The sequence below is a fragment of the Macrosteles quadrilineatus genome, unplaced genomic scaffold (assembly GCF_028750875.1).
Source record: "Macrosteles quadrilineatus isolate MER2022 unplaced genomic scaffold, UCM_ALF_1.0 Scaffold_14__1_contigs__length_3811126, whole genome shotgun sequence".
Taxonomy (NCBI): Eukaryota; Metazoa; Arthropoda; class Insecta; order Hemiptera; family Cicadellidae; genus Macrosteles; species Macrosteles quadrilineatus.
Window position 1 is genome coordinate 2,792,703 of NW_026542607.1, and position 27,939 is coordinate 2,820,641.

The 27,939-nt window shown below is 32.0% G+C and overlaps 2 protein-coding genes across 4 annotated transcripts in view; one reads left to right on the top strand and one right to left on the bottom strand.

Moving 5' to 3' along the window:
- The window catches only part of LOC129004987 (inactive rhomboid protein 1-like), a 278,942-nt gene that overhangs the window by 195,782 nt on the left and 55,221 nt on the right, over positions 1-27,939 (bottom strand). For all 3 annotated transcript variants that reach the window (XM_054433719.1, XM_054433718.1, XM_054433717.1), the window contains exon 2: positions 10,991-11,110. The gene's annotated coding sequence lies outside the window, so the exon portion shown is untranslated. The remainder of the gene's footprint in view (positions 1-10,990; positions 11,111-27,939) is intronic.
- Positions 184-11,425, top strand: LOC129005024 (uncharacterized protein K02A2.6-like). The gene is made up of 2 exons (XM_054433773.1): positions 184-2,224; positions 11,019-11,425. Exons 1-2 carry the CDS (start codon positions 184-186, stop codon positions 11,423-11,425), a joined length of 2,448 nt encoding a protein of 815 aa, XP_054289748.1.

The window sequence follows — 27,939 nt, forward strand, 5'->3', positions numbered from 1 at the left end:
AAGCTATCCAGCGGTCACATTATCAGGTCCCCACTATAGAAGAAGTTGCTCCAAAAACTTATAAAAGCCAGGATATTTAGTACTCTAGACCTAAAAGATGGGTTCTGGCATATAAAGTTAACCGAAGAGGCAAGCAAATTAACGACATTTTGGACTCCATTTGGGAGGTACCGCTGGCTAAGGATGCCTTTCGGAGTAAAGTCAGCTCCAGAAGAATTTCAACGGCGAGTACACGAAGAGCTGGAAGGACTAAAAGGAATTTTTACGATTGCAGATGATGTCGTAGTTTACGGCAGTGGAGACACAGATGAACAAGCTTTAGAGGACCATAACAAGAATCTGCATGCATTGCTTGAGCGAGCTAGACAAAGAAATATAAAGTTCAACATGAATAAATGTAAAATCGGACTGAAGGAAGTTAAGTACATGGGACATGTTTTGAGCAGTGATGGCTTGAAAGCAGATCCTGACAAGATATCAGCAGTCTCAAATATGAAAGAGCCTCAGAACAAGGAGGAAGCTCAAAGGTTCTTGGGATTTATCAATTATTTAAGTAAATTTCTGCCAGGACTGTCAGAAGTAGCAGTTCCAATAAGAACTCTAATTAAAGAAGATGTTAAGTGGACGTGGCAGGAATTACATTCATTGGCTTTCAAGAAATTAGTTAACATGGTGACCAACTCTCCAACCCTACAGTATTACAATAAGGACTCTCCTGTGACGTTGCAATGTGATGCAAGTCAGTTTGGTTTGGGTGCTTCGCTATTGCAAAATGGTAAGCCAGTTTCATATATATCAAGGACTTTAAATCCAACAGAATGCCACTATGCTCAGATCGAGAAAGAATGCCTGGCAGTTCTATTTGCCTTTGAAAGGTTTGAACAGTATTTGTTCGGTAAGTGTGATATTACGGTAGAAACCGATCACAAACCTCTTGAGACTATTTTCAAAAAACCTTTGGTCAACGCACCTAAGCGGTTGCAAAGAATGTTGCTGCGATTGCAGAAGTTTACATTTACTGTTGTTTATCGACCAGGTAAAACAATGCTTTTAGCAGATTTTTTGTCACGCGCCCCAGAAACTAAGTATGAATGCAGTATGCAGGACAATTCAGTAATGATTTTTGAAACCTCAATGAACAGCTCGACAAAGGAGTTTGAACAGTGTAAGTCCTTAGAGTACATAAATGTTACGGATGAGCGTTTAAACCAACTGAAAGAACACACATACAAAGACCCCGTGCTTCAGAAGCTTATACCGGTGATTATAAATGGTTGGCCTAATAGAAAGACTCAAGTTCCCAAGGAGCTATGGAATTACTGGCCTTTTAAGGAAGAGCTTGGAGTTGAAGACGGACTTGTCCTCAAAGGAGAGCGGATTGTTATCCCAAGTAGCATGACAATTGAACTAGTCCATAGAATTCATTTTTCACATCAAGGGGTTGAATCATGTATAAGGAGAGCAAAAGATGTATTTTTTTGGCCGGGAATGGCAGGAGATATAAGAAAAGAAGTTGAAAAATGTTTAGTATGCAAGAAATATGCACCGACTCAACGGAAAGAACACCTCTTACTTCAAGAAACACCATCACGACCATGGCAGCGAATGTGGGTTGATTTTGCTCAAGAAGGCTCAACTCACTTCATTATTGTGACTGATTACTATTCGTCATTTTTTGAGATTAGGAAAACACAAAAATGTACCTCTGAATCATTGATTGTTTTCTGTAAAGAGTTATTTGCAAGATACGGCATTCCAGACATTGTAGTTGGTGATAGTGGCACCCCTATATTAAGTCAAGCATTTAAAGATTTTTCAGAAGAGTGGAAATTTAAGATAATTACTTCCTCTCCATATCACCACCAGGCAAATGGAAAAGTTGAATCTGCTGTAAAGATATTTAAGAGTATTTTAAAAAAAGTGAGAGAAGACAAAGGCGACGTTCAGCAGGCTCTTCTTGAGTTGAGAAATACACCACTCAAAGAAATTGGTAAGAGTCCAGCTCAGTTGTTAATGTCTAGAAGAACTAAAAGCTTTGTACCCACTTGTGAAGATCTGCTGCGTCCTAATGTTCCTGTGAAAGTAATTGAAAAGTGGGATAAAAAGAAAGATGCATACAAAACATATTTTGACAAAGGAGCTAAAGACCTCGCCCCACTGATACCAGGACAAGTTGTTTGGGTTCAAAGGAAACCTCAAGAGAGAAGGGATCCCTGGGTAGAAGGTAAAGTTATAAAAAAAGAAAGAGATCGAAGATATGTGGTACAAGTTGGTGGAAACTTATATGTTCGCAACAGACGCTTTTTAAAGACATAAAAAAAAGTTAAGAAAGGGAGGATGTTGGTAAAATGAATTTATTTCAAATAGTCTTTACTTGCTTTTGTCAGCTGATTATTTAAATGATTTAAATTAGTCATCTGCCAATGTTTTGTTTTTTAGTTTTTATATACACAATTCTTGTTCAGTTCATGAAAATAAAATAATGTTAGAAGTGTTTGTTAATCTGTGAGTTTATCTTAAATTAAGCTTTCCAACAAGTGTATTCAATATTCAATACAGTATTATGGAGAGTTTATATGATAACAAAGCAAGCACGTTTGTTTGTAATACAGTGTTTGTATTACTATCAAAGTAAAACCTGCCCTAAAAAGAGGAGAACTATTTTGTTTACATTAGCTCACACTTGCTATATCGGACAAGAAACACCCTTTAAACTAGGTTTGATATTTTACTATGGAGTGAGAAGTCTTCATGCTGTATTTACCTTCAATTCTAGAGACGATTTCTTTAAGGGATTAATGCTAAGGAAAATAGTTAATAATTTTTTAAATAATTTTTCTACCACATTACAATTTTTTAAACTAAGTATTCACCTAATATTTCATTTTTATGATTCTTTTAGCAATAATCTATTTGTAAGATTTAAGCATTTTTATAATGACACTTTGAGTCATTAACTAATTTAGAATCAATATTTTATTTGTGTTATATTTTAGATTATCTAAAATACTATAGTATATCTCATGAAGTTAGTAATTTCTTTGTTAAAAGAAATGAACACATTTAATATTACAAAGAAAACTATCATGGTTAATATTGGTGACATACTGATCGAAGATATTGTTAAATTAAAAGAAATACCCAAATTTTAAATTTTGCATCTAAAATAAAATTTTGTAGAACGAATAAACAATCATTACACTTATTTATCTCAGGAGTCGTGTTGTGAATAATTTTCACACCAATGTGAAAATTATTTCTTATTCCACCCAATAACAGTTTAACAATTTCCACGTCATTATTTTATCGAAAAATTGTTAAATAGCCAACTAAATTTAATTTCTTGCTACAACTAATATACAATGTAGTTAAGAGATGCATTCAGAATTCTGTTCGCAGCAAATTTTACAGTTATTTCTTATCATTTGACGAAATATCCTAAAATTACAAGCAATCCGAATTTTAAATATTAGTACTGAACTAATATAAATATAATTTAAAATCCGTATGAAACTTTTGAAGCGATGGTTAAAAATGTATTATAATCATGATTCAGGCCTTCAATATCATGCAATTACTTTTACTCAAAGTTTGCATATATCTATGCTGTTACAAGAAAACATTCAAACTAACAACCTTATCATATTTCTCAAATTCTATAAATTAAATACGTGTCTCAATTAGTAATAACTTTCAAACGATACAAACTCACATAGGAAGGAAACTGCTAAAGACATGAAAGCTAATAAGTATAGTACTTTTGAGGATTTAATGTCAGAAGTCCTTTGAAACTTTGAGCAGAGTGTAATATGCTTCAAGAGACCTTCAAAAGCTGAATACTTTGTGAAGCCTGCCTTTGTAGAAATGAGTCAAATGTTGCTTTCTCCAGTGAAACTTCCATGTTTATTACGATCGTATATAAACATGCCTAAATTGGATATGATTTGAATTTATAGTATGATTATTATTAACCTTCATACTTCGCGTTGACCAAAACTTAAAAACATGAAGTTTAAACACAGGGAACGTATTTCACTGTAAAAAAATGTTAATTTTTTTTGTATTTCAGGTATCTCCTTATTTTAGACCTTTAACGGTTTCAATATTTTAAGAGGAAATGGGTCGGTTCTATTTGCAGACCATTTCATGATAAAATTATCATCGAACTCATTTTTCTCACTTTACACATATAAGTAATGAGTCAAAGGCTGTAAAGTAGTGTATGAGGCCATAAAGGTCGGACTCAGGCCCCGGTATGCCAACCGAAACTTGTAGTGCATAGTCAAAGATCTCTGTCAGAATCAGTATCATTTCAGTCATTTTAGAACATATGAAACCATCTAAGCAGAGAACTAGACGAAAAAATGACGAAAAATCTCATGTTAATCATGAAATTTGCTTAAAAAGTAATTGTTTTTAAGTCCATTCCGTAATAATTAATTTAAAAAACCCAAAAACACAGCGTTCCTAAACATAAAATAAATATTGTTGTAAACCAGAACAACTCTGGTTGTCACAGATATTTGAAATAACATTCAAAACATCTAAAGAGACATTGCAACATGTAAACATTACTTTGTGGGGAAAAGAACATCAATTTCGTAACATGACACTACTAGATTTGTTTTCACAAAAACCAGCCGCAGGGTAATTTGTCTTTGTTTCGTTTAAACAGAGGGTAATTTTAAATTAATCTTCTTTTCCGCCACGCCCATTGTAAAATAAATGGTTTCAGATGTATTTAGATTTGTAAATGTAAATCCTACGGCAAACACATTAATTTTACATTATTGAAATCAGGAATAAATTCAAGTATTGATACAATTTGTATGAATGAATATACATTTCACACACATTTCTATCTTTAAAATGTGTGGATCAGTTCTGCAGTTTCTAGTTTGATTTTTCTAAACTTACTTAGCTTAGAGCAGTTTTCGTTTGCATTAGTTTTCCATTGTTGAGAAGGTTCTCAACAATGGAGAACCATGAGAAGGTTGATGGTTTTAATCAACCTTAAAAGGCATGAAATTCCTACTAAAAGTCCTTGGTGATTGGAAGGATTTGAACACTGAACCCCAAGACTGAAGCTACTGCATTAGATCAACTGCGTTCCTATACAATTTTTACTTGAAAACTTATTTCAACACAGATACTAGCAATAGCATAGTTTTTTAAGAACACAAATGAAATGCAATAAAATTTATTTGCACGGTTAAACATTTAAACGTAAAATTTACTTACATAAATATCACTGCAATAAGTATTTTACTGGCTTAAGTTTACGCAGGGATTTAAAGTTTAGAAGTCTTTGAAATGCAGAACGCGGTGCAATAAGTTTTGAGCGGTCTTCGCTCTACGGCTCAAAAGGCTTTGTAAGTTCAACATCCATGGCAATCTAATCAAAACTGTCACAGTTTAATATCATGTTTCGTAATAATTAAATAGCTTGAAATTGAATTCGTAAGTAGTAGGCTTTTTATACCTAATATCTTATATTTTAACTGCGTCAATAGAAATTGTGATATTTAAATTGGTGGATTTTATTATTTTTCAAAATATAACAATAAAAAATATTTTTTTTTATTTGGAGGTTAAAATTGCCATACTTCAATTAATATAATTAATAAAATATGCAATGTGTTTTGAAAAATAATGTAATGCACTCAAAAAATGTTTAAATAATACAAAAAGCAAAATATTAAAATAATATTCTTTGGAAGTTCTTGGAAACTTGTATCTTAATTCCGCCCCTAGTGAAATCCAAACTTTTAAACCCGAAATTATTAATAAGTGACTCAGTGGTGTTTATTTAGTTAATGCTAACGGCATAACTTGTTTTTCGGAGCGGCAACTGGGCTGAGGAGTTACATTCGACATTCTCGGAACTCTTTTAGATTTCAAAGATCAGAAATCACGGTAATTTTCTAAAATAATTTGGAAGTTTGATAATATCTTGATAGGCGTTAAAAAGTTAACATTTTTTTAACCAAAACCCGATTATCCTAGAAATATGTTTAAGTTGAACCATACCACATATATTCTGGAAATATGTTGAATTTCAAAGTTAATGTCATTTGGCTTCACGGAAACAGTAGACTAAAGTCAACGTAAATAAGTCACAGGCTCGTGACTATTTGTGTATGAAGTAATGGCTTAAAAAGTGGGTATTATCTGCAAAATTCTAAACCCCTATTTAAAAATAGTCATAAATGCTAATTTTTAACGCCACTATTTGATTCATGTATGAACAGCTTTGTAAAATAAAATCACCTGACATAAGAGTAACTATTCATTGACTTGGTGATAATTTTATCCCTACACTCACTAATAATTGTTGATATCTTGTTTCTGCTCTAAAACTAATCGACTCAGCTTAAGAGTTAATTCATGCATCAATAATTCACAACTTCTGAACTACATACGCTGTTTCCAGTACAAACCTCTCGTAAATTTGCTTTGCATTTCCAAAGTTTATGATTGTGTAAGGTTTAAACAAAAATGACCTAATCAACAAACTTATCCTGCTCTTTTCGTCAGTTATAATTTTTATTTTACATAGTTTTGCATTATTTTAAGGTATTCCAGATGCATGACGTCATTATTGCTTCTAGATAACGCCAATATAACTTTCTCTTATTACCTCTCGTCAACACGAACGACTGCCATCTGTAAAGTAAACTTTGGCTCAATTTCGTCAGTCTTATCCAAACCATGAAATCTTTCAGTGTAAATCAACTTCATTTAAGATCCCTAACAATTTCATGGAATTGTTATTCTAAATTATTATTCGTGATTATTTTTTAGTGGATTCTTCATTATGACATCAAGCTACACTATATCGATTAAATGTTTTGTGGCTGAAGTTTACATGATGATTAACATTTAAAAACATATTTGTAAATAGTAGGTTTAATGTTGCGCATTGTGTTCTATATTTTTTTGTGTTAGAAGATGGATTTTAATCTGAAGTAGATATTACCATAATCTTTATTTAATTATCATTACTTAATTCATCATCATTTTTTGCAGAGCTTAAAACGTATTAAATTCCTATATTAAAGATTAGTTGTACGTTTAAAGGTTATGGAGGACACTTTAGAATCTATCAATTAAAATTTCCACGATATTCTCATTACAAACTGTTAACTATTGTAGTTTGATGGTTTACAGATATATTTAGTTAAATTTGAAATATTTCATACTATACTATTAATATTAATATTAATACAAACAAAACATAATTTTTTTGCCCTGAAGCAGCCCGTAAGTACTTGTTCAACATAATATTATTTAAATAGTGAATAAATCTGATCTTTTTAGGTAATATTTAGCGGAAATCCAGTCACGCAAATGTAAACTTGCTTGTCTGCAGGTTTGCTGTGGCATGGATATTGTAAAATTAATTGCAAAGTGGGTATCTACTGTTTTACATGACTGTATACTTCCTTGATATTCTTTCCACGTTTCAATGTTCCAAGTTTCATAGTTATTCAGTTCCTTAGTTATTGTTACCATATCTGGTTTCCAACTGAACACCTTTCCCGGGTGACTTAACTCAAACAAGATCGCCTGTAAGTGTTGAACTACCGAACCGAACTTTAGTGTGCACGCGTACTGTTTATGAGTTACAGGATAAGGCCTTCATTTAAGATAAAATGTTGAAGAAGTAGAAATATTATGAAAAATCCAAATTAAAACAAATTATTTTTGTTTTTCTCTTAATTAAAATCCGTTAAATAATTAAAGTAACCAATTAAGGTAATTTCCGACTAGAGCAACCCATCAGGCGCAGAGTTTGTCTATGCCTCCTGATTCCACGGACCAGTACTAAACTGAATTATTTGTTTTATGTATTTAAAACTGGCCAAAATTAAATCCAGAAGATAAAACACAGAACAAAATAGTGGCATTAAAGGGAATAAGAATCACCATATAATGTTTCATATATTTATCACCTTTATCCCTTTACAGCAAAACGGTAGATTTATTGTTTGCAGCGATATTATGATAATACTGATTCACTTACTCGATCCTCGTAGGAACGGACTTTACATGTTTTTGGGTACATCCTCTCAAATCGATCAATTTAATCTGTAGTTTGATAGGAAAATTTATAGTTCACGAAATGAAAATAAATAAGGTACTCGTCTTTTATTGTATGAAAATAAAGACTTGACTTTTTCAAACGCGTAAGAATATACGTAAATAAAAAATTAATCAAACTTTAACAATAGCAAGAAATTTCAAGAAATCACAAGCTATTTCCCCATAATTCCAAACCACGCATAATTCAAAATTACATCCATTACTATATTATTATTAATTTACACTTAAAAAACCCCCTACTGTTAAGAAGTTGTAGGACTTGTCTTGTACTCTCATAAACGATGGGGAAGTATAATGCTATGCCATTAATTTCAAATATTACTTGCCTCCAAATGTAAAAGGTAGAAAGGAATCAATCTTCACAAAGACCCAAGGGGAGCTTTGAAGTCGCTACAAAGGATTTTCATACACGATCATTGCATACGAGCAACATTATATCGTGATCGATAAAATATAATCATTGACAGTTGCATTACACAAGGACTATGTGTTTTGCAAAAATATACTTATTATTCTACTTTAAATTCTGAAGCTTGTTTGATGTATGTTTCTTGTTCAGTACTGCTTTAGTGTACTGGTGTAGGTTCTCGTACTTTATCACTTAAGTCAATTGAAAATGTACAATGTTTGATTAGCTGTGATACTTAAGAACAACCACTGGTGTACAGATTCATCAATGTCGGTTGTTATAGACCTAACTGTTGTACAGTTATAAATAAAAAAAGTAATCTATGCATCCTGGCGTTAAAGGCAAATATACTTTAAAATTATCTTTATATAATCCATGATGGTACCTAACAACTCTATAGAAGAAGTAACTAAGATTTAATTTGATTATTAAAACATTTTCGGAAATCATCACCGAAATCGCATATCACATATCCTTTATCACATAGGAAAACTTGAGTAGCTTGTTCATGCTACAAACAATAGTCTACTTGATGTGTGACAAATAAATAAGCTTTAATTAGCAATCTCAAATTGGTGGATGGCCATTTTTTATTTTACATTTGTATGGGTTTTTTAAGTGGAAAATAAAAGATAATAATCTTAAAAAGGACCATTCTGCCTAAGTATATAGATATTCTATACGAACAATTGTTCGCAAAGTACTTTAGGGGTAATAAATTGAAAGATATCGAAGCGTTTTGGCTTAAAGTAACTTCAAATGAAATTTCCGTATGGTTATATTGAATTGTAGGAATTCTCTTACCACAACTTCAGCTTCTGAGATAATCCTTTTTTTATAATAATAATAATAATCCAATAATCTAAAGGAATTACTATTTAAATTCTACGAACCTTGTTAAATCGTAATAACTCATAGGAGATTCTACAGTACACAAGTCATGGATAAATATATGAACCTAAACCGCTTACGTGGTTCAATTGTCAACAATAATCCACCAATCGGATAACGTCATGAGAGCGCCAATAGCGTTACGATCACCTGACTGCAGTCCCGTGATCATTATTACCAACATCACCTGTTTGTGCGGAACAGCTGATCAGTTTTGCCAACATACCGCAGTGTTAATGCATCAATCTTGTTTATATCGATAAAGCGAGTTCAACGATTTGTAAAATCCCTCAAGTAGGGTTAGAAGTTAATTGATTAAATATTTTTATTTTGAGTTACCACACCTTTTTTTAATACTACAGTATTAATATTTTTTCTATTTACATTTATTTAAATATGTAATGATTTTAAATATCACGTATTGATTTTCCATTAATATGTTTTTGATACTTGATGAAATTAGGAATATTTGTTCTTAGAAGCATATTATCCTCGGTCGAAGATGGATACTAGTATGTTATAATGTAGTTGGTATTAAAACAGAAAATGTGCTTGTATTAATGACAAAATCTAAATCTAAATACACAGCAAGTGAATTATTATGTTTATTTGTTCAGTTAGTTGCATAAGAAACTTGTCTTTGGTGATTAACAAGTAATAAAGTAAAAGTAAAGTAAAAGTAAGTAAGTTAATAGTATATACTATTATGTAGGCGTTTAGAGAGTAGATCCTTATTTTTCATCCTGTTTTCCAAATCCACAAATATTTTACGAAAACCCTTTTGTATTTATACCTTTCCTCAGTGCTATAATAAAATAAGTACAGGATAACAGAAAAAATACAAAAGATTTAATTTATATTTGAGTTAGAGAAAGATTTTTCTTTGACTGAAAACTAAGGCACAAACAGTTAATGAGGGAGAAGAAGACTTGCTCCTTTTGACAAGTCTATCTTATTTATTGAAGCTCCAGAAAATCCTTTGCCAGTTTTCCGGAGAAAAGTGTGTATTATATTTTAGATAAAGAGCGTTGGTCGGGTTTTTTGATCTCACTGAAATATTTTGGTTATTTATTATGTACTAGTCTGTGAGCCTTGAGAATTTCCTTTATAATTTTCATCAATTTTCAATCACTGATGATGTGTGATATTATGTAAAAGGGAGTCTAACCTATTTCCAATCAATATAATATAAATAAGACGACCTGTCCTTTTTACTTACACATATACCTTAAAATCAATCAAATTTATTCCAAACTCATGGGAAAATTAACTGTTTTATTCTAATAAAAATAACATCCCTTGAAAATAATATGCCACATACGTCATACATATCCATTTAAGAGGATGTTTCCCTTCAAGACCATTTATTCTTTCTAATACATTTTAGATTATTCTAGCACACGACAACTAATCATACGATTTAATCAGCTAACATACACAAATCAAACAGTATTTTAGCTGAAAAAGGCTATTTGCTTGATAAACAAACATGTAAATTTTAAACGATTTCCTATAGATCAAATCAGTACACAGTCTAATTTAACTAATCAACTAACATAATATAAATACATATGTAGTGTGTACCTGTGCCTTGTGGTTAGGTTGTTCCAAGCCACAGAGTCTGGCTGGTCCGTGGCGGCCTGGCTACGTCATCACAGTAGCCACGTGACCTCGCCTTCACCCTCCACTCCCTGCATCCGTACCCTGCAACATGACGTCACCATGAGATATAAGAAACTACGTCATCACAGTAGCCACGTGACACCGCCTTCACCCTCCACTCCCTGCATCCGTACCCTGCAACATGACGTCACCATGAGATATAAGAAACTACGTCATCACAGTAGCCACGTGACACCGCCTTCACCCTCCACTCCCTGCAACCGTACCCTGCAACATGACGTCACCATGAGATATAAGAAACTACGTCATCACAGTAGCCACGTGACACCGCCTTCACCCTCCACTCCCTGCATCCGTACCCTGCAACATGACGTCACCGTCAGATACAAGACTTAGCGTCATCACAGTAACCACGTGACACCTCGCCTTCACCCTACACTCCCTACATCCGTACCCTGCAACATGACGTCACCATGAGATATAAGAAACTACGTCATCACAGTAGCCACGTGACCTCGCCTTCACCCTCCACTCCCTGCATCCGTCCCCTGCAATATGACGTCACCGTCAGATACAAGACTTAACGTCATCACAGTAACCAAATATGTAAATTATTATATATATAAATACATTACTAACAAACAAGCTTGATACATCATTAATACATCATTGGTTTTCCACGTGACCTCGCCTTCACCCTCCACTCCCTGCATCCGTTCCCTGCAACATGACGTCACCGTTAGATACAAGACATAACGTCATCACAGTAGCCAAGTGACCTCGCCTTCACCCTACACTCCCTGCATCCGTACCCTGCAATATGACGTTACCATCAGATACTATTCTCACCTAAAATTAATACCTTCTTACATTCGGTGTGAGGAATTGCTCTAAGAGACTCTCCTCAGAAATAATGTAGATGATTTGGCATATATCATAACAACTGTGCTTTGAAGGACACTGCTATGAATAGCACTCCGAAATCTAATAAAATCTAATGAATTGTTGTAGGATTAAAATTCATTGTGTAGCCCCTGAATTGTTGATTAGACTAAAATTTATGGTACATACCTTCACGTCCACAGTTCATAGATTTATGGTCAAACCCACTACATGTTTCGCCTATACATAGGCATTGTCAAGTGATCCTTCAAGAACGTTTCATCCATTGCAGACTCGTCAAAAAACATTTAAATAAATACACAAAACACGATACATTGTACGAAACATTTTATACTTAGTAGGCCTACTATTTACCGGTCGCGGTACGGAGGCCTACTAAGTGTAAAATGTTTCGTACAATGTATCGTGTTTTGTGTATTTATTTAAATGATTTTGACGAGTCTGCTTGAAGGATCACTTGACAATGCCTATGTATAGGCGAAACATGTAGTGGGTTTGACCATACATCTATGAACTGTGGACGTGAAGGTATGTACCTTAAATTTTAACTGTTGTAGGAGTAGAACATCTATAGATTAAAACTCCTCTAGTAAAGTATTAATTTTAGAACCTCACAACGGCTTTGTAAGTCCGTTGGCAAAAACGCTAACACGTTTCGATCCTTGGTCTAACGACAGCATGCATCTGTTAAATATTACTTGCCTCCAAATGTAAAAGGTAGAAAGGAATCAATATAGTACAGCTATATATATAATATATATATATTATATTATATATTATATATATATTATATACCTAAATATATTACAGCTTTACCGTAACGATAAATCCATTACCCTCAATAATGCAGATTAATTTGAAATAGTTACCTATTAATAAACATAGGTTGAATTCCTATGTAAAAATTTCTAAAATTTCCCTCCCATACATTGTGGTTGACAAAGAATTTGTTTGTTCCCCAAGTTGCGTAAAGAAACACTGAATAAAGTTTTGAGCGAGAAATCGTCAGTGACGCCATTAGAGGACCGGAGTCAGCCGGGATTTCCCCCATTGTAATACTAATGAGTGGCTTTATTAGGCTTACTTCGTCAGAGACTAGCTCTACTGTGCATCACAAACTGACTGATTGTAAACGTGTGTTTTGTGAACTCAATATTTGAACTGAAACATCGAAAAAGTAATAACTATAAAACAAGGCTTGATATTGCGTAATATTTGGGATTATGGGGAACTTATAAGACGCCGGCACACTAGGGTGATAATGTTAAAGTGAAGATAAGGACTTCATAAGACTTCATTAAAAATTATACCTAGATCAGCTTTTCTTTGACCAGGAGCGTTTGATAATCATTTAGGCGTTTGCCTTTATTAGGGCAGGTGGTTACATTTTGATATGTCTAGAAGCTATGTATAGCAAAGGGAAAATATTGTTTTGAAAAATGTTGTAAGCTGTAAAACACTATTCAATAAATAAATGAAATATGCATAAATATGTCAGTATGGAAAGTATTTGACCCATTTTTAGTAATTTAAAAATGTAAAGTAAGCTTATTTTCATCGTAGTATTTAGGGAAAAGTGAAAGAGTGTATAAGGGATTTGGTAGTTTAAGATTCTGAAAGTTTCAGGTTTTTAAAAACTATTAAACTAATGTACAACACATAAAATAAAAATAAATAATTGTAATATTACTTCAACAAACTGTGAGCATTTGTGTAGTTAGTTTTAATATTACATTTTTCAACATGATCCTCAACTACAGAAATGTAATACTTGCGACGAAATAAGACAGTCTTGAGAAACGTGAGATTCGTGGAGTAAATCAAAATTTGTTTCTTTATTATAATGAAAATGTGTCCAATAAAACCCATTACGATTCTAAATTTAGTCACTCTATATTGCTCATTTATATTTGAGCCCTAATACGAAATGGAGCTCTCAGAGGCGCAAACAAACAAAGCTATTAAATGTTGCAATAACGCTCTGTTTATTCTACTTAAATACGCCATTTGGATGTTGTAAAGGGTAAATCATTGTTTTGGGAGCAAACATAAAACAACTAATGGGAGTTATATGAAGTTTCTTTGATTACCACGATGTTGCGTAGTTGGAGTTGTAACATACGAGTTTTGTTTACACCTTTACTTTTGGCTAAAACAGTTTTACACTTTACATGTCGTATGTGATATATAAATTTAATATTGGTTTAATAACTTTGATGCAATATGAATGTGTAATTAGATATAATCATATCTATTCTAAAAACGGGTTTTTTGAAAATATTTGTTGAAATGATTTTGAAGTACAATATTTATATTTACCGCGTAGTACCCATTGCTTAAAGAAATATTTGGGCAATTTAACATTAAAAAGTAATTATTGGAAAACTTTTAAATACCTGCTACTAAGCAAACCAATTTTGTTGTTGGATTGCTGGATTTTTGTTGTTTGTAATTTAGTTGCAATTTTGTTGTTGGACTAAATTGGATTGCTTAATAGCAGGTATTTAAACCTTTTCTAATATCATTTGGCAATCCGGAGGCTAAAAACTACCATTAAAAAGTAAACTTATAGTTCATTAAAAGGGTTTTAATACACGTTTTAATTTACGATTAGTGAAATGTTGGACATACATGTATTGGCAAGTAACTGCTCATTTGGTAAAATATTGTTAACGTTTTAATCTGTTTTGAAATGTTTGACACCTTATAAATTTCAAACAGAGAGTAATATAGATGTATGAAGTGGGATCTCAATACAAACCACCATTAATAGTGTTCTGTGCAGGCAAAGATTTCATAGCAAAGACTAATAGTTACGTTAAATTTTAAGCATGTGTGGGTGATACACATTAGAGTGCATTATGTCAAATAAATGTATCTCTTTTTCATTAGGTGATTTTACAGTTTCTTTAGTACAAAATTAAAGCTGTAGCAACACAAATACATTTTTAGTGAAATAATATGAAAAATAGATAGCGGGTCAAATAAATAATAAATCATATTTACAGTCTCATGATTTGACCTTGTTTTTAAAATGTTGTTAAAGGTCATGTTTCGCGTGCTGCATACAGAGCTGCGTTGTTACAGTTGCCACAATCGATGGGGGGGGGGGGGAGAGAGAGAGCAAGAGAGCGAAGGGGGTAGCGAAGTGTCCTTGTTAAATCTTTGAAGCTTTTGTTGAAAAAAGAAAGTAAACACTTAAGACGGCATACTACTTGAGACTGGATTAAACATGGAGGAAACTGTTAAGAATCCACACCTAATTAGGACCTAAGTGGAAACCTCGAGATAATTGACTTTAATTGGCCCCTTTCGTAAACAGAGCAAAGTAGGGCAATTGAATCATAGTGCAATACAGAATCGATTGCTGATTCAGGGGTAATTATCAAAATTGATTGAAGTACGATTTTTCTTTATTTCAAATTGGCATAGTTAAAAAAGGTAAATCACGAATATCTTTATTGTCTTACGCATATTTACATGGATGGAAATAGTCCCATTTTACAAATAAAGTATATACGTAATAAGCAATGACATATATACTAATGCAGATGATTTCAGGCCTAAACTACAAGGATTTTTTTTATATAGTGAGATGATTTGTAGTGGGTTGATAGTTATTTTTTTCCCCCAAATAAGTTAAATTAACATCCCATATTAATTGTAGGCCTAGATGTTAGTATGAGTACATTATTTACTTAAAATCTAATATGCTATTTTATGTTTTGTGATTAATAAGTGGTTACAATAAATGTATGAGTTAATGTATGAGATATATTATTGCTATTTTATGCTCTTTTATGTTATATATTTAGTAGATCTAAATAGTATACCTTACTCAATGCAAATTTTATTAATTTATTAGTTTAAAATCATTTGATTTAAGGACCAATTATTCAAGAAAACATTGTTCTGCAAACAATTTAAGTTACCCTAAAATGTGGAAGAAAACAATATAAATTTTCTGACAAGCCCATTAATTGCTATTACGAGTTTTTTACATTTAAAACCTAAGCTAGAACTTTAAAAAATCAATATTAACTGTAGTAAATTTTGTAATAATTTTTGAAAAAAATTGATTTTTTTCACGTAACTCTATAAAATCGATTAAACTTATTTGTTTATTTGTTAATATAAAAAGTGAACAATCTGACTGCTAAATAAAAACATGAATTTACTAAAGTTGCGTCAAAAATACGGTTTACATATTATAATATCCATTAGGTTTATAATTACGTTAGTTAATTGGCAGCCCTGTTTCCGGTGAGTAATGACAACCTTTGTGACCAGAACATTACTTCCGGTCGTCTGATGATGGATGCTCGCCATTAAAAGTATGAGAGACGTTTTTTAGAATGGAACTTACTTTACAAAGAACTTAGAAAGAGGCACTCATTCTGAGTAATACTTAAAAGCTGCCCCATAAAATAATTGATTAATAATAAAATGTATTAAATCATTTATTATTATTTATTTCTTTACTGTAATTTTTTTAATGGTAAATAATCGTAAGTGCAACTAATTTCCTTGTTTGATTGGGGTGGGCAAACCATTACTATTACTTTATATAACAGGATAAATAATGAAATACAAAAAAAATTAAAACAGAGTTTTTTTTTATTTCATTGTATTTGTCTATAACAAACCCATAACGCTCGTTGATAAAAATAAGATAGGTAGCTTATAACCTATGTTTAATTCATATAAAATCAAACGTAATACGTACAACAAGCAAAGTTTATTTTTTACTATTTATTAATTTATTTTCGAAGCAGACGACCTAATGTCTTTATTACTTTGAATCAAATTTCTTTTACACGATTATGTGTAATAGTGAAGGATTAATTTTGAGTACTGTAGTAGAAAACTAACTTATAATAAGTTATAACCTAAACAATAAGGGCACACTCCACAATATTAAAAAATTATTACTTGATTTAAAAATAATTTGGCGAAGAGAAAGTGGTTTTAGAAAGTGTTTTCACCAAATTCTATCATATTTCACCGATGAGCACGACACACAATTAACTGATAAGATCTGCTCTGTCTAGAATCTAATTGGATATTGCAGCTGTAAGTGATGAAAATTATGTCAATGTACGAATCGTTTTTTTTTCATGATTTAATTTTTAAATAGAATGAGTATATTTGAGACCAATTCTTTAACTTAAATTCTAAAATACCTAGACACAGTGTTATTCAAATTAAAATAAATGTAGATTTCAAACGATATCTTAAAATGGACCTATTTTAGGTGAATTTTTTATTAAAAAAGAACAGGGTACTCTTAGGTAAAAAAAATACATTGTAATAGATCTTCCGGTATTATTTTAATGCATTACACCTTTTAAAAATCAAATATAATAGCAAAGCTTTTGAAGGAAATAATTACTATGTCTACACATATAATTTATATATTTATTTTTTCTCGATATTGTTAGACAAAAATGCATCTTTAACCTTTTAACTTTTCAAATTAATTACGGGGTTTTAATTTACAAATCGCCACCTACATAATATATGCAGAGAAATACAAACTCATTCTTTGCCACTAAGAAACACATTATTCAAGTTTAACCCACATAACTTAACAATCAGTTAGCCTTTTACCCCCTTTAATGACAGCAATACATTTAGCCACCGGAAGTAATGTCATGGTCACAGAGGTCGCCATTACTCATCGGAAGCAGTGTTGCCAGTGACGTAAATCAAGGAAATTATAATGGCCTTTGGATTTATCACTGTGAATCAATCTTGCTCGAACAAAACCTTTTGATATCATTTTCACTGCAGAGGAAAGATGAAAGCGTGTTTAGCTGAAGCTATACTGGTGTTTAAGGAGTTATTGAGGACATTTTAATCACGATAAAAAAGGACACAACGTTTCAAGATCTGTAATCTGGTCCTGTCCTCAGGCGAGACAACCATTTTTTAAAGGTGTTCCTGAACATGCTATGGACGGTAACTTGTTTTATATAGTATTTTAAACACCATATACCCGTCGTCACCAAAAAAATAACTTCAACTAAAGAATCCCTACAGGGTTTAGCCTACAAAAGAAATTAAAAAGCAAATCGTATAAGTATTTGATTTTAACTGTAGTGGTACTGCATTATATTTTAGCTCTCTATTGTTTCAATATAAAAAGTCGTCCATTTGTTTGTGACGAACATGTATTCAATCAAACAATGGACGTTTTGAAACATCGCTGTTGGTTTTCCATTTAATTTCGTAAAATATTTTTGATGTTGCAAAAAGTATTTTATGAAATTAAATGGTTCTCAAAAATCTGTGCTTTTCTTCTTATGTTGAAAAATAATGCTATTTTTAACATCCAAGAATTACTGTTTTCACGTTGCCTTAAAATGTTATGCTATGGATTCTATTTGTACGAAATCCCCCCCAAAAAAACGTTAACAGAAAATGGAAACCGAATAAGCGTTTCATAGTGATAAGACTAACTGAACATGTTCAAGCTCTTTTACAAACAGGATTTAAATCTTACACGAACAATACCTTCTTTTTGAGCTAAAAGTTTCCATAAGTCTAAATGCTTTTAAGCAAATTTGGAAACTAAATGTTTTTCAAACTGCAAGAAGATCACTTACCTAACAGAGAAATTTGAATTTCAAAAGCCCTTATAGAGGAATACTTCACAATTTTCAATTGTGTTCTGGGTGATTATAATCTATTAGATATTCGAAATGTGTGTAATTTTTACTACTGGAGTGTTTTTTTCTTATGGCCATTAGTTTTTGTTCATGCAACAATAATACACTTGCTCTGGTGAAATCAGAAGTATAACCAAAGCTAAGCTAGAGCGTAACCAACGGTTTATAAATCGTCTTTTCGATTAAGATAGTTTAAAAACGGTTTATAAGATGCTACAGTATAGAATTATTAAAATCAATAGTAGTTTTCTTTACTGGGCAGACACATAAACCAAAATTGTCTTTAGCTGAACCAGTGGAATGTTAATGTGTAAACGAAGATTTTGGATCCATGGTTTCTGATTTTATATAACTTTAATTTATAAAACTATACTACTATATTACGTGTGTGGTAATACTTTACTATGTTAAAAATATAGCATTAACTACTACTGCATTTCAATTTTTAATACCAACTACACACCAAGTTACACCTTTATGAACATAACATAAGTTACTTTATCATTACAGTGTTACGAGTTAACCTTAAATCAATACAGCATTTCAATGTCACGAGTATCACGTTACAACAATTACGATAATACGTTGACTACACACTTTATTACATAAAGTAATATTACATTCTATTACAAAATTGCTTGTTACCTAACGTTGGCTTATCTTTACTTGAAATTAATTACCAAAATAAACAGGTCGGGAAGATTATGCGGGAATATTAATTGGTATTGTAGATAACACAAACGCACACAACTTTGCTTCATTGCCGCAGCATGTTGGTGTTTGTTTTGTGATTAGCTAAGCGTTAACAATAATAATCAATAGTGTTCATGTAGCTGTGCCTAATTGTTCAGTTGTTCATGATATCGGAAGTTGTGTTGACTGTCAATTAAGGACATTTCTGAGACAATTATAAATATCGTAAATGTCTACTTTTGTTATGTGTGTAATCGATGGGTATTAAATAATTAAATTTTAGATAAGAATTTGGAAATCGCATCTTTATGGACATCAATATTTTAAAAGCATTCTGTCGGGAATTTAATGTCTAGTTCTAAGCGAAATAAAGACAGTATAATTCCTATTTTGATGTTAGCCTGCGGATTACTTGATTATAGGAATTGGTGTAAATAGCTGCGTCGGTGTTTTCCAAATTGTTTCTTATACCGCAGATCTTAGTCAGTAACAAAACTACATATAAAAACTCACACCATTCTACACTCATCCTTCACTCATATTTGGGTTAAAATACGCACCCAGGTGGCGGCTCAATATAATATTGATGACTGAATTGATGCATTGGTAACTTAATACACTTGCAGATGATAGCTTTGAAGGTTTTTGTTTATGCTAACTTTATCGTGTACTACTCTTATTGCGTAGTTCAATTCGAGCATGGTTTTATGTTCTTAATTCATGGTTCGTCTATTAGCTTAATGTTTTTTTTTTTTTTTTATTCAATGATCAACTAGACGATTTATTTGATTCGACCGACCGTATATCATTATGATAGAATAAACAATAGCAAATAGAATTGTAAAATATTCTCCTAAATTAGTTTACAAGTATATCACAGTTACTCTCCTCGTTTAATCACAACAACATGAGTTACCTCCCTTTATTCTGTGGCTAATTACTTATCAAGTAATGTTTTTTAAGCCATGTTGCGTTAACCCTAGACCTGCTACGGTGACACTGAAAGCTATTTTTAAATTATAAAAACATTAGAGCATTTGGTCTAATATAAACATTGATAGAACGTGTATATAAAAATATTGCTAATTGTGTATATACTCTAAATCATCATTAGGTACATTTGCACTTAAAAGCTTCCCCTTGCTACAAATCAGAGAAAGTAAAAAAAAGGTTTTTTGAAAGAAGTTTGAAAACGTTTACTAGTGTGGTGTATAAACTAAATATAAAGAGGTGTAATTTTAAAATATACAGAAGTAAGTTTACCAAGATTAAAACGTTGTATTTGAGAGATACATGTACAACTTACGCACCAACATCACCAAACACACATTGCTTTCAATTGTGAAGCTTAGGACATAGGAATTACGTTGTGGGCAAAGTTCATTGGCAACACTGTTTCCGATGAAGCATTAGGTTCTTTGTGACCCCAATATTACTTCCGGTGTTTAGATGATGCATTGCTGCCATTAAAAGAGCAAAGAACTTGCTGAACCGTCACTTGGCTGGTACAGTAAGGTTGTTTGTGACATCGAAAAATATCTTGAGAAAACATTTACTTACAGTAAACTTAAATTTTTATATACGAATTTATTACAAACATGATTTTGTCATGACATTAATGAATTGAAGGGGAAAAAAATTAAGTAAAAATTAGGAAATGTATTTGATTGTATGTAAATTTATATAATGCTAATATTAAACACGAATAAAATATATGTAGCAGTCAATGATTTTGCTGTATTTGTTAAAACAAATTAGCTAGTACGAGTATTACTCAACAATAGAATACTCAAAGCATATTTAAATCTAATACATTTCATTATTCCCGTCTAGGTCTTAATTTTTAGAACCAAAACATACCTTAATTGTCTAATGATTTCTATATAAAAAGTTTAATTGTAAAAGGTTAATTAGTAAAAATAATGTAAACTCAATTTTTGTCACTTACGGCTGCGATTTCCAATTAAATTCCAGGCACTGAAGATCTTATCAGTTAATTGCATTTTGCTTTTATCAGTGAAATATGATAGAATTAGCTGGAAACATTTCGCGAAAGTACTTTTTAATTTGAATTGTTCTTTCACAAATTCTTATAACAGCTTTTGGTTACCGCAATTTCTTTAAAACACATTTTAATATTTTAAAAAGTGTAATCATTAGTGCGTATACAACAAATATATACAAATATTAAGTTACAGGGTGGAATTATAGAAATAGCAAAGACGAATAAATTCGAAAGTATAACCACAGAAAATATACTTCTAGTATATATTCTGTGGTATAACTCATAAAGTTAGGCTCAGTTGTTTCGCAGACCTTTTAATGGTGCGTATCCATCATCCAAAGACCGGAAGTAACGTTCGGGTCACAAAGGTCGTCATTACTCACCGGAAACAGGGCTACCAGATAATCTCACGTAGAAAATAATTATCCTTTAATATCCTTAAGGTACACATCTAGAATGTATCAAGTGAGCAGTTTGCTTGTGTTGATTTCGTTGACTATTACTTGGAGTTATGACTTGTCTATATTTTAAATAATTGAAGTTAATAAAATTGCTATCAAATCAATATATATCTCATGCAGCATCACAAAATATGAAGTGGGGGAGCGAGCTGGTGTAGTGGTTAGAGCACGGGACTTCGGTCCCTGAGGTCCCGGGTTCAAATCCCGCCAAATCATCAATGAACTTTACCTAAGTGATAATGCTGCAACTGCTAGGTCTAGCCTGAAGTAATGTGAAAAACAAACCCGGGTTCGTGTCTAGCGTCTTAGGACAAAAATAAAATAAAATGACTTGTCTATATTTTAAATAATTGAAGTTGATAAAATTGTTATCAAAGCAAGACATATCTAACATCATCACAAAATATGAAGTGTTAAACTCATTTTAAATATTTATTTAAATTATTGTTAAGTAATATTGAAAAAACATGTTAACTACGTAAAAAAACATTATTGTCCTCTTATAATTAATCGTTGGAAGTTGCAATGATTAAAGTAAAAAAAACCAACATAATTGTTTAAAGTAAATAAAAGTATTGTGATAATTCCCCAGAGTGAAAATAATAATTATGTAAGTAATAATGTTATTATTGATTTGCATATTAATGCCCAGATGATACAGTATAAAGTTATATATAATACAAAATCGTGCATTTTTAATTTGTTTCAAATAATGGGGTATCTCTTTAATATTTTTGATTTGTAGTTAAACATAGTTCCTAAGATACATCAGCACGAATATAATTAATTAAACGTTGTCTGCACTAAATACGCTATGTTTTAATACAGCAATGTTTAGTGCAATGTTAGTGCCTGGCAACACACAAATCCTAGTGCCTCGGACATCGGTGCAGGGGAGACGGGTTCGATTCCGGACCATCCACTAAATATATGGGTTTGGTCCGAGTTCCCAAAAGGCGTTTATGCATCTCCTTTATAACTTATCAAAAAATGCCACAGGTTGAGACAGTAAAAAAAATAAAATATATTAGATTACCTTTATAATATTTTATTTCTTCAACAAATCTAAATCATATATGCATTTTATTTCGAGCTAAATAAAACTAAATTTCTCATTCTTTAATATTCTTTGAATTACCTCCCAATCTTTTAAGATATTTAGCGAAATAGCTTAGTAATTTCATACTTAATAAAAGATGCAGTTTTCTCTAATTAAAGTGAAATCTCGGATGAACTCAAAGGAAACAGGAACAATAATTAGAAAGAACAGTTTTGCACGAAGACACAAAATAGACACTTTGAAATGGTCGACCCAGTTAACCTAGATGACGCTAAAACTTGGCTTAATTAACAAATCCTTGGCCTTACATTCAGAACTAATTAGTTTTAGTTCTTTTATAGTTTTAGATTGTTTTTTTCTTATGATTATTGTAATCAGTAATACAGTAATTATGCTTTCTTTAAGGTAGTTGAACATAACATAACAACTTACCAACCTTAATATGTCTTAACCGTCTTGTGAGTCAACAGTATAAGTTTAAATATATTATTACAAGTGTATAACGTGTGTAAGACGTATGTATTTTTTTCTGGTAATTTAATAACACGTACGATGCTGATCAAGAAGTTATTCATAACATAACATGCATTCTTCTGATAGACTTTTTCTCTTTGGTAATAAATATGTATTTTTTTGTAAGAGTATATCTAGGTTTTTGTTTGACAATGTATACTTTATATCAGTTACTTCAACCTCGTGGGAAATTAACTTATGTAACGTTCAACTTCCATTCTTCTGTACATAAAGTAATATTCAGATCGGCCTATCTGTTTGCTAATGCCTAAAGGCCTTGTTTTCGATAATAAGCTCAAATAGGAGTCGTATGGGAACTAATAACAAACTATTGTTTAACATAGCAATTATTGTTGGGTCAGTTCTACTACTTCTACTACATAATAACGCTACTCTTTATTATATCGTTATTTGAACAACCGTTCTAAATTTTATAGCTTTGCTAAGTTAATTTATCTTGGGTTAAAATTGTAGTTACAACCCCATTTCTAACAGTTTCTGTTGTTTTTGTAAGATTATAAGAAAGTTTACAGACCATTTTGTCACATTTATTTTAAATAAGATTGGTAACTACTAACGTATATTGAACTTGTTCAGTTATAAATATTTGTTATCGTAATGGATGATTTAAAGTCAGTTAAAAGGCATGCTCTTGCACAGTATATAGAGCTTTGATATATTAAAGGTTATTTAGCGAACTTTCGAAACAATTTAACAAATATTTTGACAAAACAATGTTCGCCCTTCGGTATTTTAGCGAAATTTTTAAGCACGTATTTAAAAAATAACTCTAAAATAAGGACATATTCAGTTGAAAACACGACACTCAAGCGCTCAAATTGGAGAAATAAAGACACGCTTAAACAAGCTTCACATGTTACAAAAGAATCATAAATCAACCAGCAGTATCTATATGTATAATTATAAGGAAAAGATCTACAACCCAATAAACTTCGTTTCGAATTGAAATAACTACAACAAATTTAAGATATAAAGAAATTAGGTTCTACTAAACGATGGAAAGTATCCAAAGGCAATTAAACTCATTACAGTAGTCTACATGGGTAGAACATGTAAACATCAGTAAAATGAATGATTTCTGAAAATATTACGTAAACACAATTTTTACATCATTGAGTGTCTTGTTAACGAAGTTGTACTGAGGTGCAAACTCAAGAATTCTTACTCTAACACTCTTGCCAATAAACTAACTCTTGATTTGAAACAATGTACTCTTTGCAATTTATAGGACGACAATTTCCTTGATTATTTCTTTGACCCCTAACCACTTCCTGAGGCCGTTTGCACGCTATAATTCTATAATAACGCTTCAGGCGAGTTTTCTTCGTGTTCTTATATTGGTTGTTCGCATGTAACTTTTAATGTGTTCGTCCATTCTATACAAAATTAGAATCGTTATGAAAGTGTTTGAAACATTGTATATTAATTAATCTGTATGAATTAATTTATTTTAGAACTGTTAGTTTGAAAACCCTGCTGACTATCGGTAGATTTCTTATGCGGTAACGCGTCCTAATAGTTCATTGTTATACCAAAACTATTACACCAGTGTTTTTTTTATATTTATTTCAAGAATATTTTTAAATTCTGGTAGTATGATTCAAAGTTTACAATTTAAAGTAAAAAATTGTTTGGGTGTACTGTAGTTTGCTATAATATAAAATTAACTTCTATGCCTAATAATTAATATATCCTAGTGGACGTCCAGTGGTCGAGAACTCGACCAGATTACAATTTGTGAGAGCTTATCTATTTTCACCCAAAACAAAAGATGTGATATTGGAATATCTTCCATTTGTTTTTATTTTCTGTTTATATTTCGTTGTTATTTCGTCACCAACATGGCAACCCATAAGGCCCATTTTCTTTTTTTATTTCAAATTAATTTTTGTGCTCATTTTTTGCTTATTTTAATTTATAACGGGATTCTGCACATCTGCAGGTAAATAAATATCTTTCTACGATGTGCGTAGATTATTCCTGCGATGCTCACGACCTAAGAAAAAGGTTTTTAAGAAACTTGCTTGCCTATTAATATATATATTTCAAAGCAATTATAAAAATGTGGTTTCAGCTTCTTTTTTTATCTCACATTTTGTCAAAAACAGTCACCTGCGTTGATAAACGAACAATTTGTGAGCTTTACCTTCCATTAAGTGTCTGTTAAATATTTGAGAGAGCTGCGACAAACCTCAAACTTTAATACAAAGGAACCTAACTTTTGTAAAACATCTGTAAACATTGTATGCCAGTAATACTGCAGTGTGACTGCGAAGAAAACACACTAAAAAATGTGTCATTAAAAGAAATAGGAAAAGAGAACTTCAAATTCTAAATGCCAAGGTATGGTTAGGTAATAACTTTATATTATTTAAAAAATATGTAATAACAACACATGACTATTTATTAATTCAAAATATTTTACGTTGAAGTAACGTTGTTTTTTTTTTATTTGTAAATACAAAAAGCAAGTAAAAAATAAAGTGACAAGATATTTATATATTCACACCATAAAAAAAGTTTTGGCGTATTTAAAAACAACCGTAACATATACAATATTGCACAATGTTTCGTAGGGGATGTTTATGACACATTCTGTATACATTGGCCACCACGTGAGGGTGTAAAGTATAAATATATGATGACGTCACACGTAAGATGTACAAAACATATCTATTGTGTTGGTGGGGGTTCACCAATAGCGTGCTTCACTAAGCTTCTTCTTCTTTACGACTGACGTTGTTCTTGTATCAGTTGAAAAGAACGCATTGCGTGTGTAGGCTTTCGTGGGGTTGGTAAATGTTATCTTGTTAAAACATAGCCTAATGTTTTGATACTTTTGTTTATTGAATGGTTAATAAATTCAGAACTTTGTCGATAGAGAAACACGTAAATTAACTTTAAATCAAAAACTAAACACGAATTTATTCAGGCCGTTTGATTTATTTACTTAGGCAAGAAGATGACAAAAAAATCTTGCACAATGTTGTTTATAGTAGAATTAAATGTTTTTGTGAGGTCTTCAAAAGTAGAACTCACTGTAAAGATTTATTGGACATTGGAAGGTTGTGTGAGCTCCATTTCTAAACTAAAATTATTATGTGACGGATTTTTCTCTTATTTGTCTTTAAAAGCTCTAGGCAAAAACCTAGCACGGACAGTTATAACTTTATTACAGTTATTACTTCAGTCTATACCAAGGGGTTGCGGCAATATCACTTATATAAAATCTATTAGTGATTTGCAGGATTTGAACCCACGACCTCAGGGACCGAAGGCCCGCACTCTACCATTACACCAGTTCGCTCCCTATGTTATACAGTTGTATGTCACATTCAGGGTGGAAAAAAGTCCCGAGACGGTTAAATATTTCAAAATGTAATCAAGATAGAGCTTTAAACTTTGTACACAGTTACTTGGCAATAGAATCATTTTAACACGTTATTCAGTGATGCGCTACCTCCTCAGGAGGACGACCCGTTAGGAGTCATAAAAAAATCTCAAATGTAGCCATAGGTTAATATGCTCATAAAACTTAATGCCTTTGTTAGTAAAATACAAGTCGAGTACAAAATGACAGGTATTGAAAGATGCATTGAATTTTCAATGCTATCAAACGCTGCCTCCTCAGGGAGGCGCCTGCTAGAAGTCAGAAGAGATCTATGGAAGAAAATCATAAACGTGTGTGCATAGGTCATCGAACTAAAGGGCTTTATTGGTAGAATACAATGCCGAAAATTTGAATCAACAGTACAACTGATTAAAGGATGGCAGCCATTCAAAGATTCAAAATGGCAGCTTCATAAAATCGTAGATCTGTCGTCATTTTTGACTCGCTTGTCCGTTTAGATCAAATTTGCAAATGGAGGAAGACTGAATACTGTTAAAATAGCTTTAATACCCAGTAACTTTGTACTGTTTTGAAGCTCTATCTTTATTACTTTTTTAAATACTTAACTGTTCCGGGACTTCTTTCCACCCTGTATAGGTTATTATGTTACATTAAGCACAGATATGTAACAGGCACAGGTAATTCAATATCTACATTTTGACAGCTGGTCACAACTATGATTACATTCCATTGAAATTTTGCGTTAGTCCATAAACTGTTATCGTTCTGATGTAAAGCCGTCTAATTTAGTAAGGGCCCGACAACTTTCCGTGAGTCAATTGTAGAGGTGTCTTGTGACTCCGCAACACCCAACCATCCCCCAACCACCCTCTAGGCCACCGACACATTGATGTTATTGCAGTCTATAAAGGACCCAAACTTGGATTGTTCCGGACATGTAATGCTAACTGAAAATGGCGTCTCTAGATTAACTGAGATTACAGATATAGTTTTGCTGTTGAGAATGAACGATATATTCTAAGGAATTTCCTTAAGTAATAACTAGCTTGCCCTTGTATTTTTTTTTATTTACGATTGTTGGACGACCTTTTGCAACAATATAGACATTGTGGCGACCTCATCAACCCACTTCCGGGCAAGTGCAGTCTAGCACCGATAAACTACTTTGTTGCATGTTCTGTAAATTAAAGAGCCTCGTTGAAATTAAAGACCCATGCACATGCACATTGTA

What these genes read in the sequence shown, in the direction of transcription:
- LOC129005024 (XM_054433773.1), top strand. Translation starts at nt 184, where the DNA reads ATGCCTTTCGGAGTAAAGTCAGCTCCAGAAGAATTTCAACGGCGAGTA. An exon ending in AAGGGATCCCTGGGTAGAAG is followed by an intron (nt 2,225 to 11,018) that starts GTAAAGTTATAA and finishes GGTTGTTCCAAG; the next exon opens with CCACAGAGTCTGGCTGGTCC.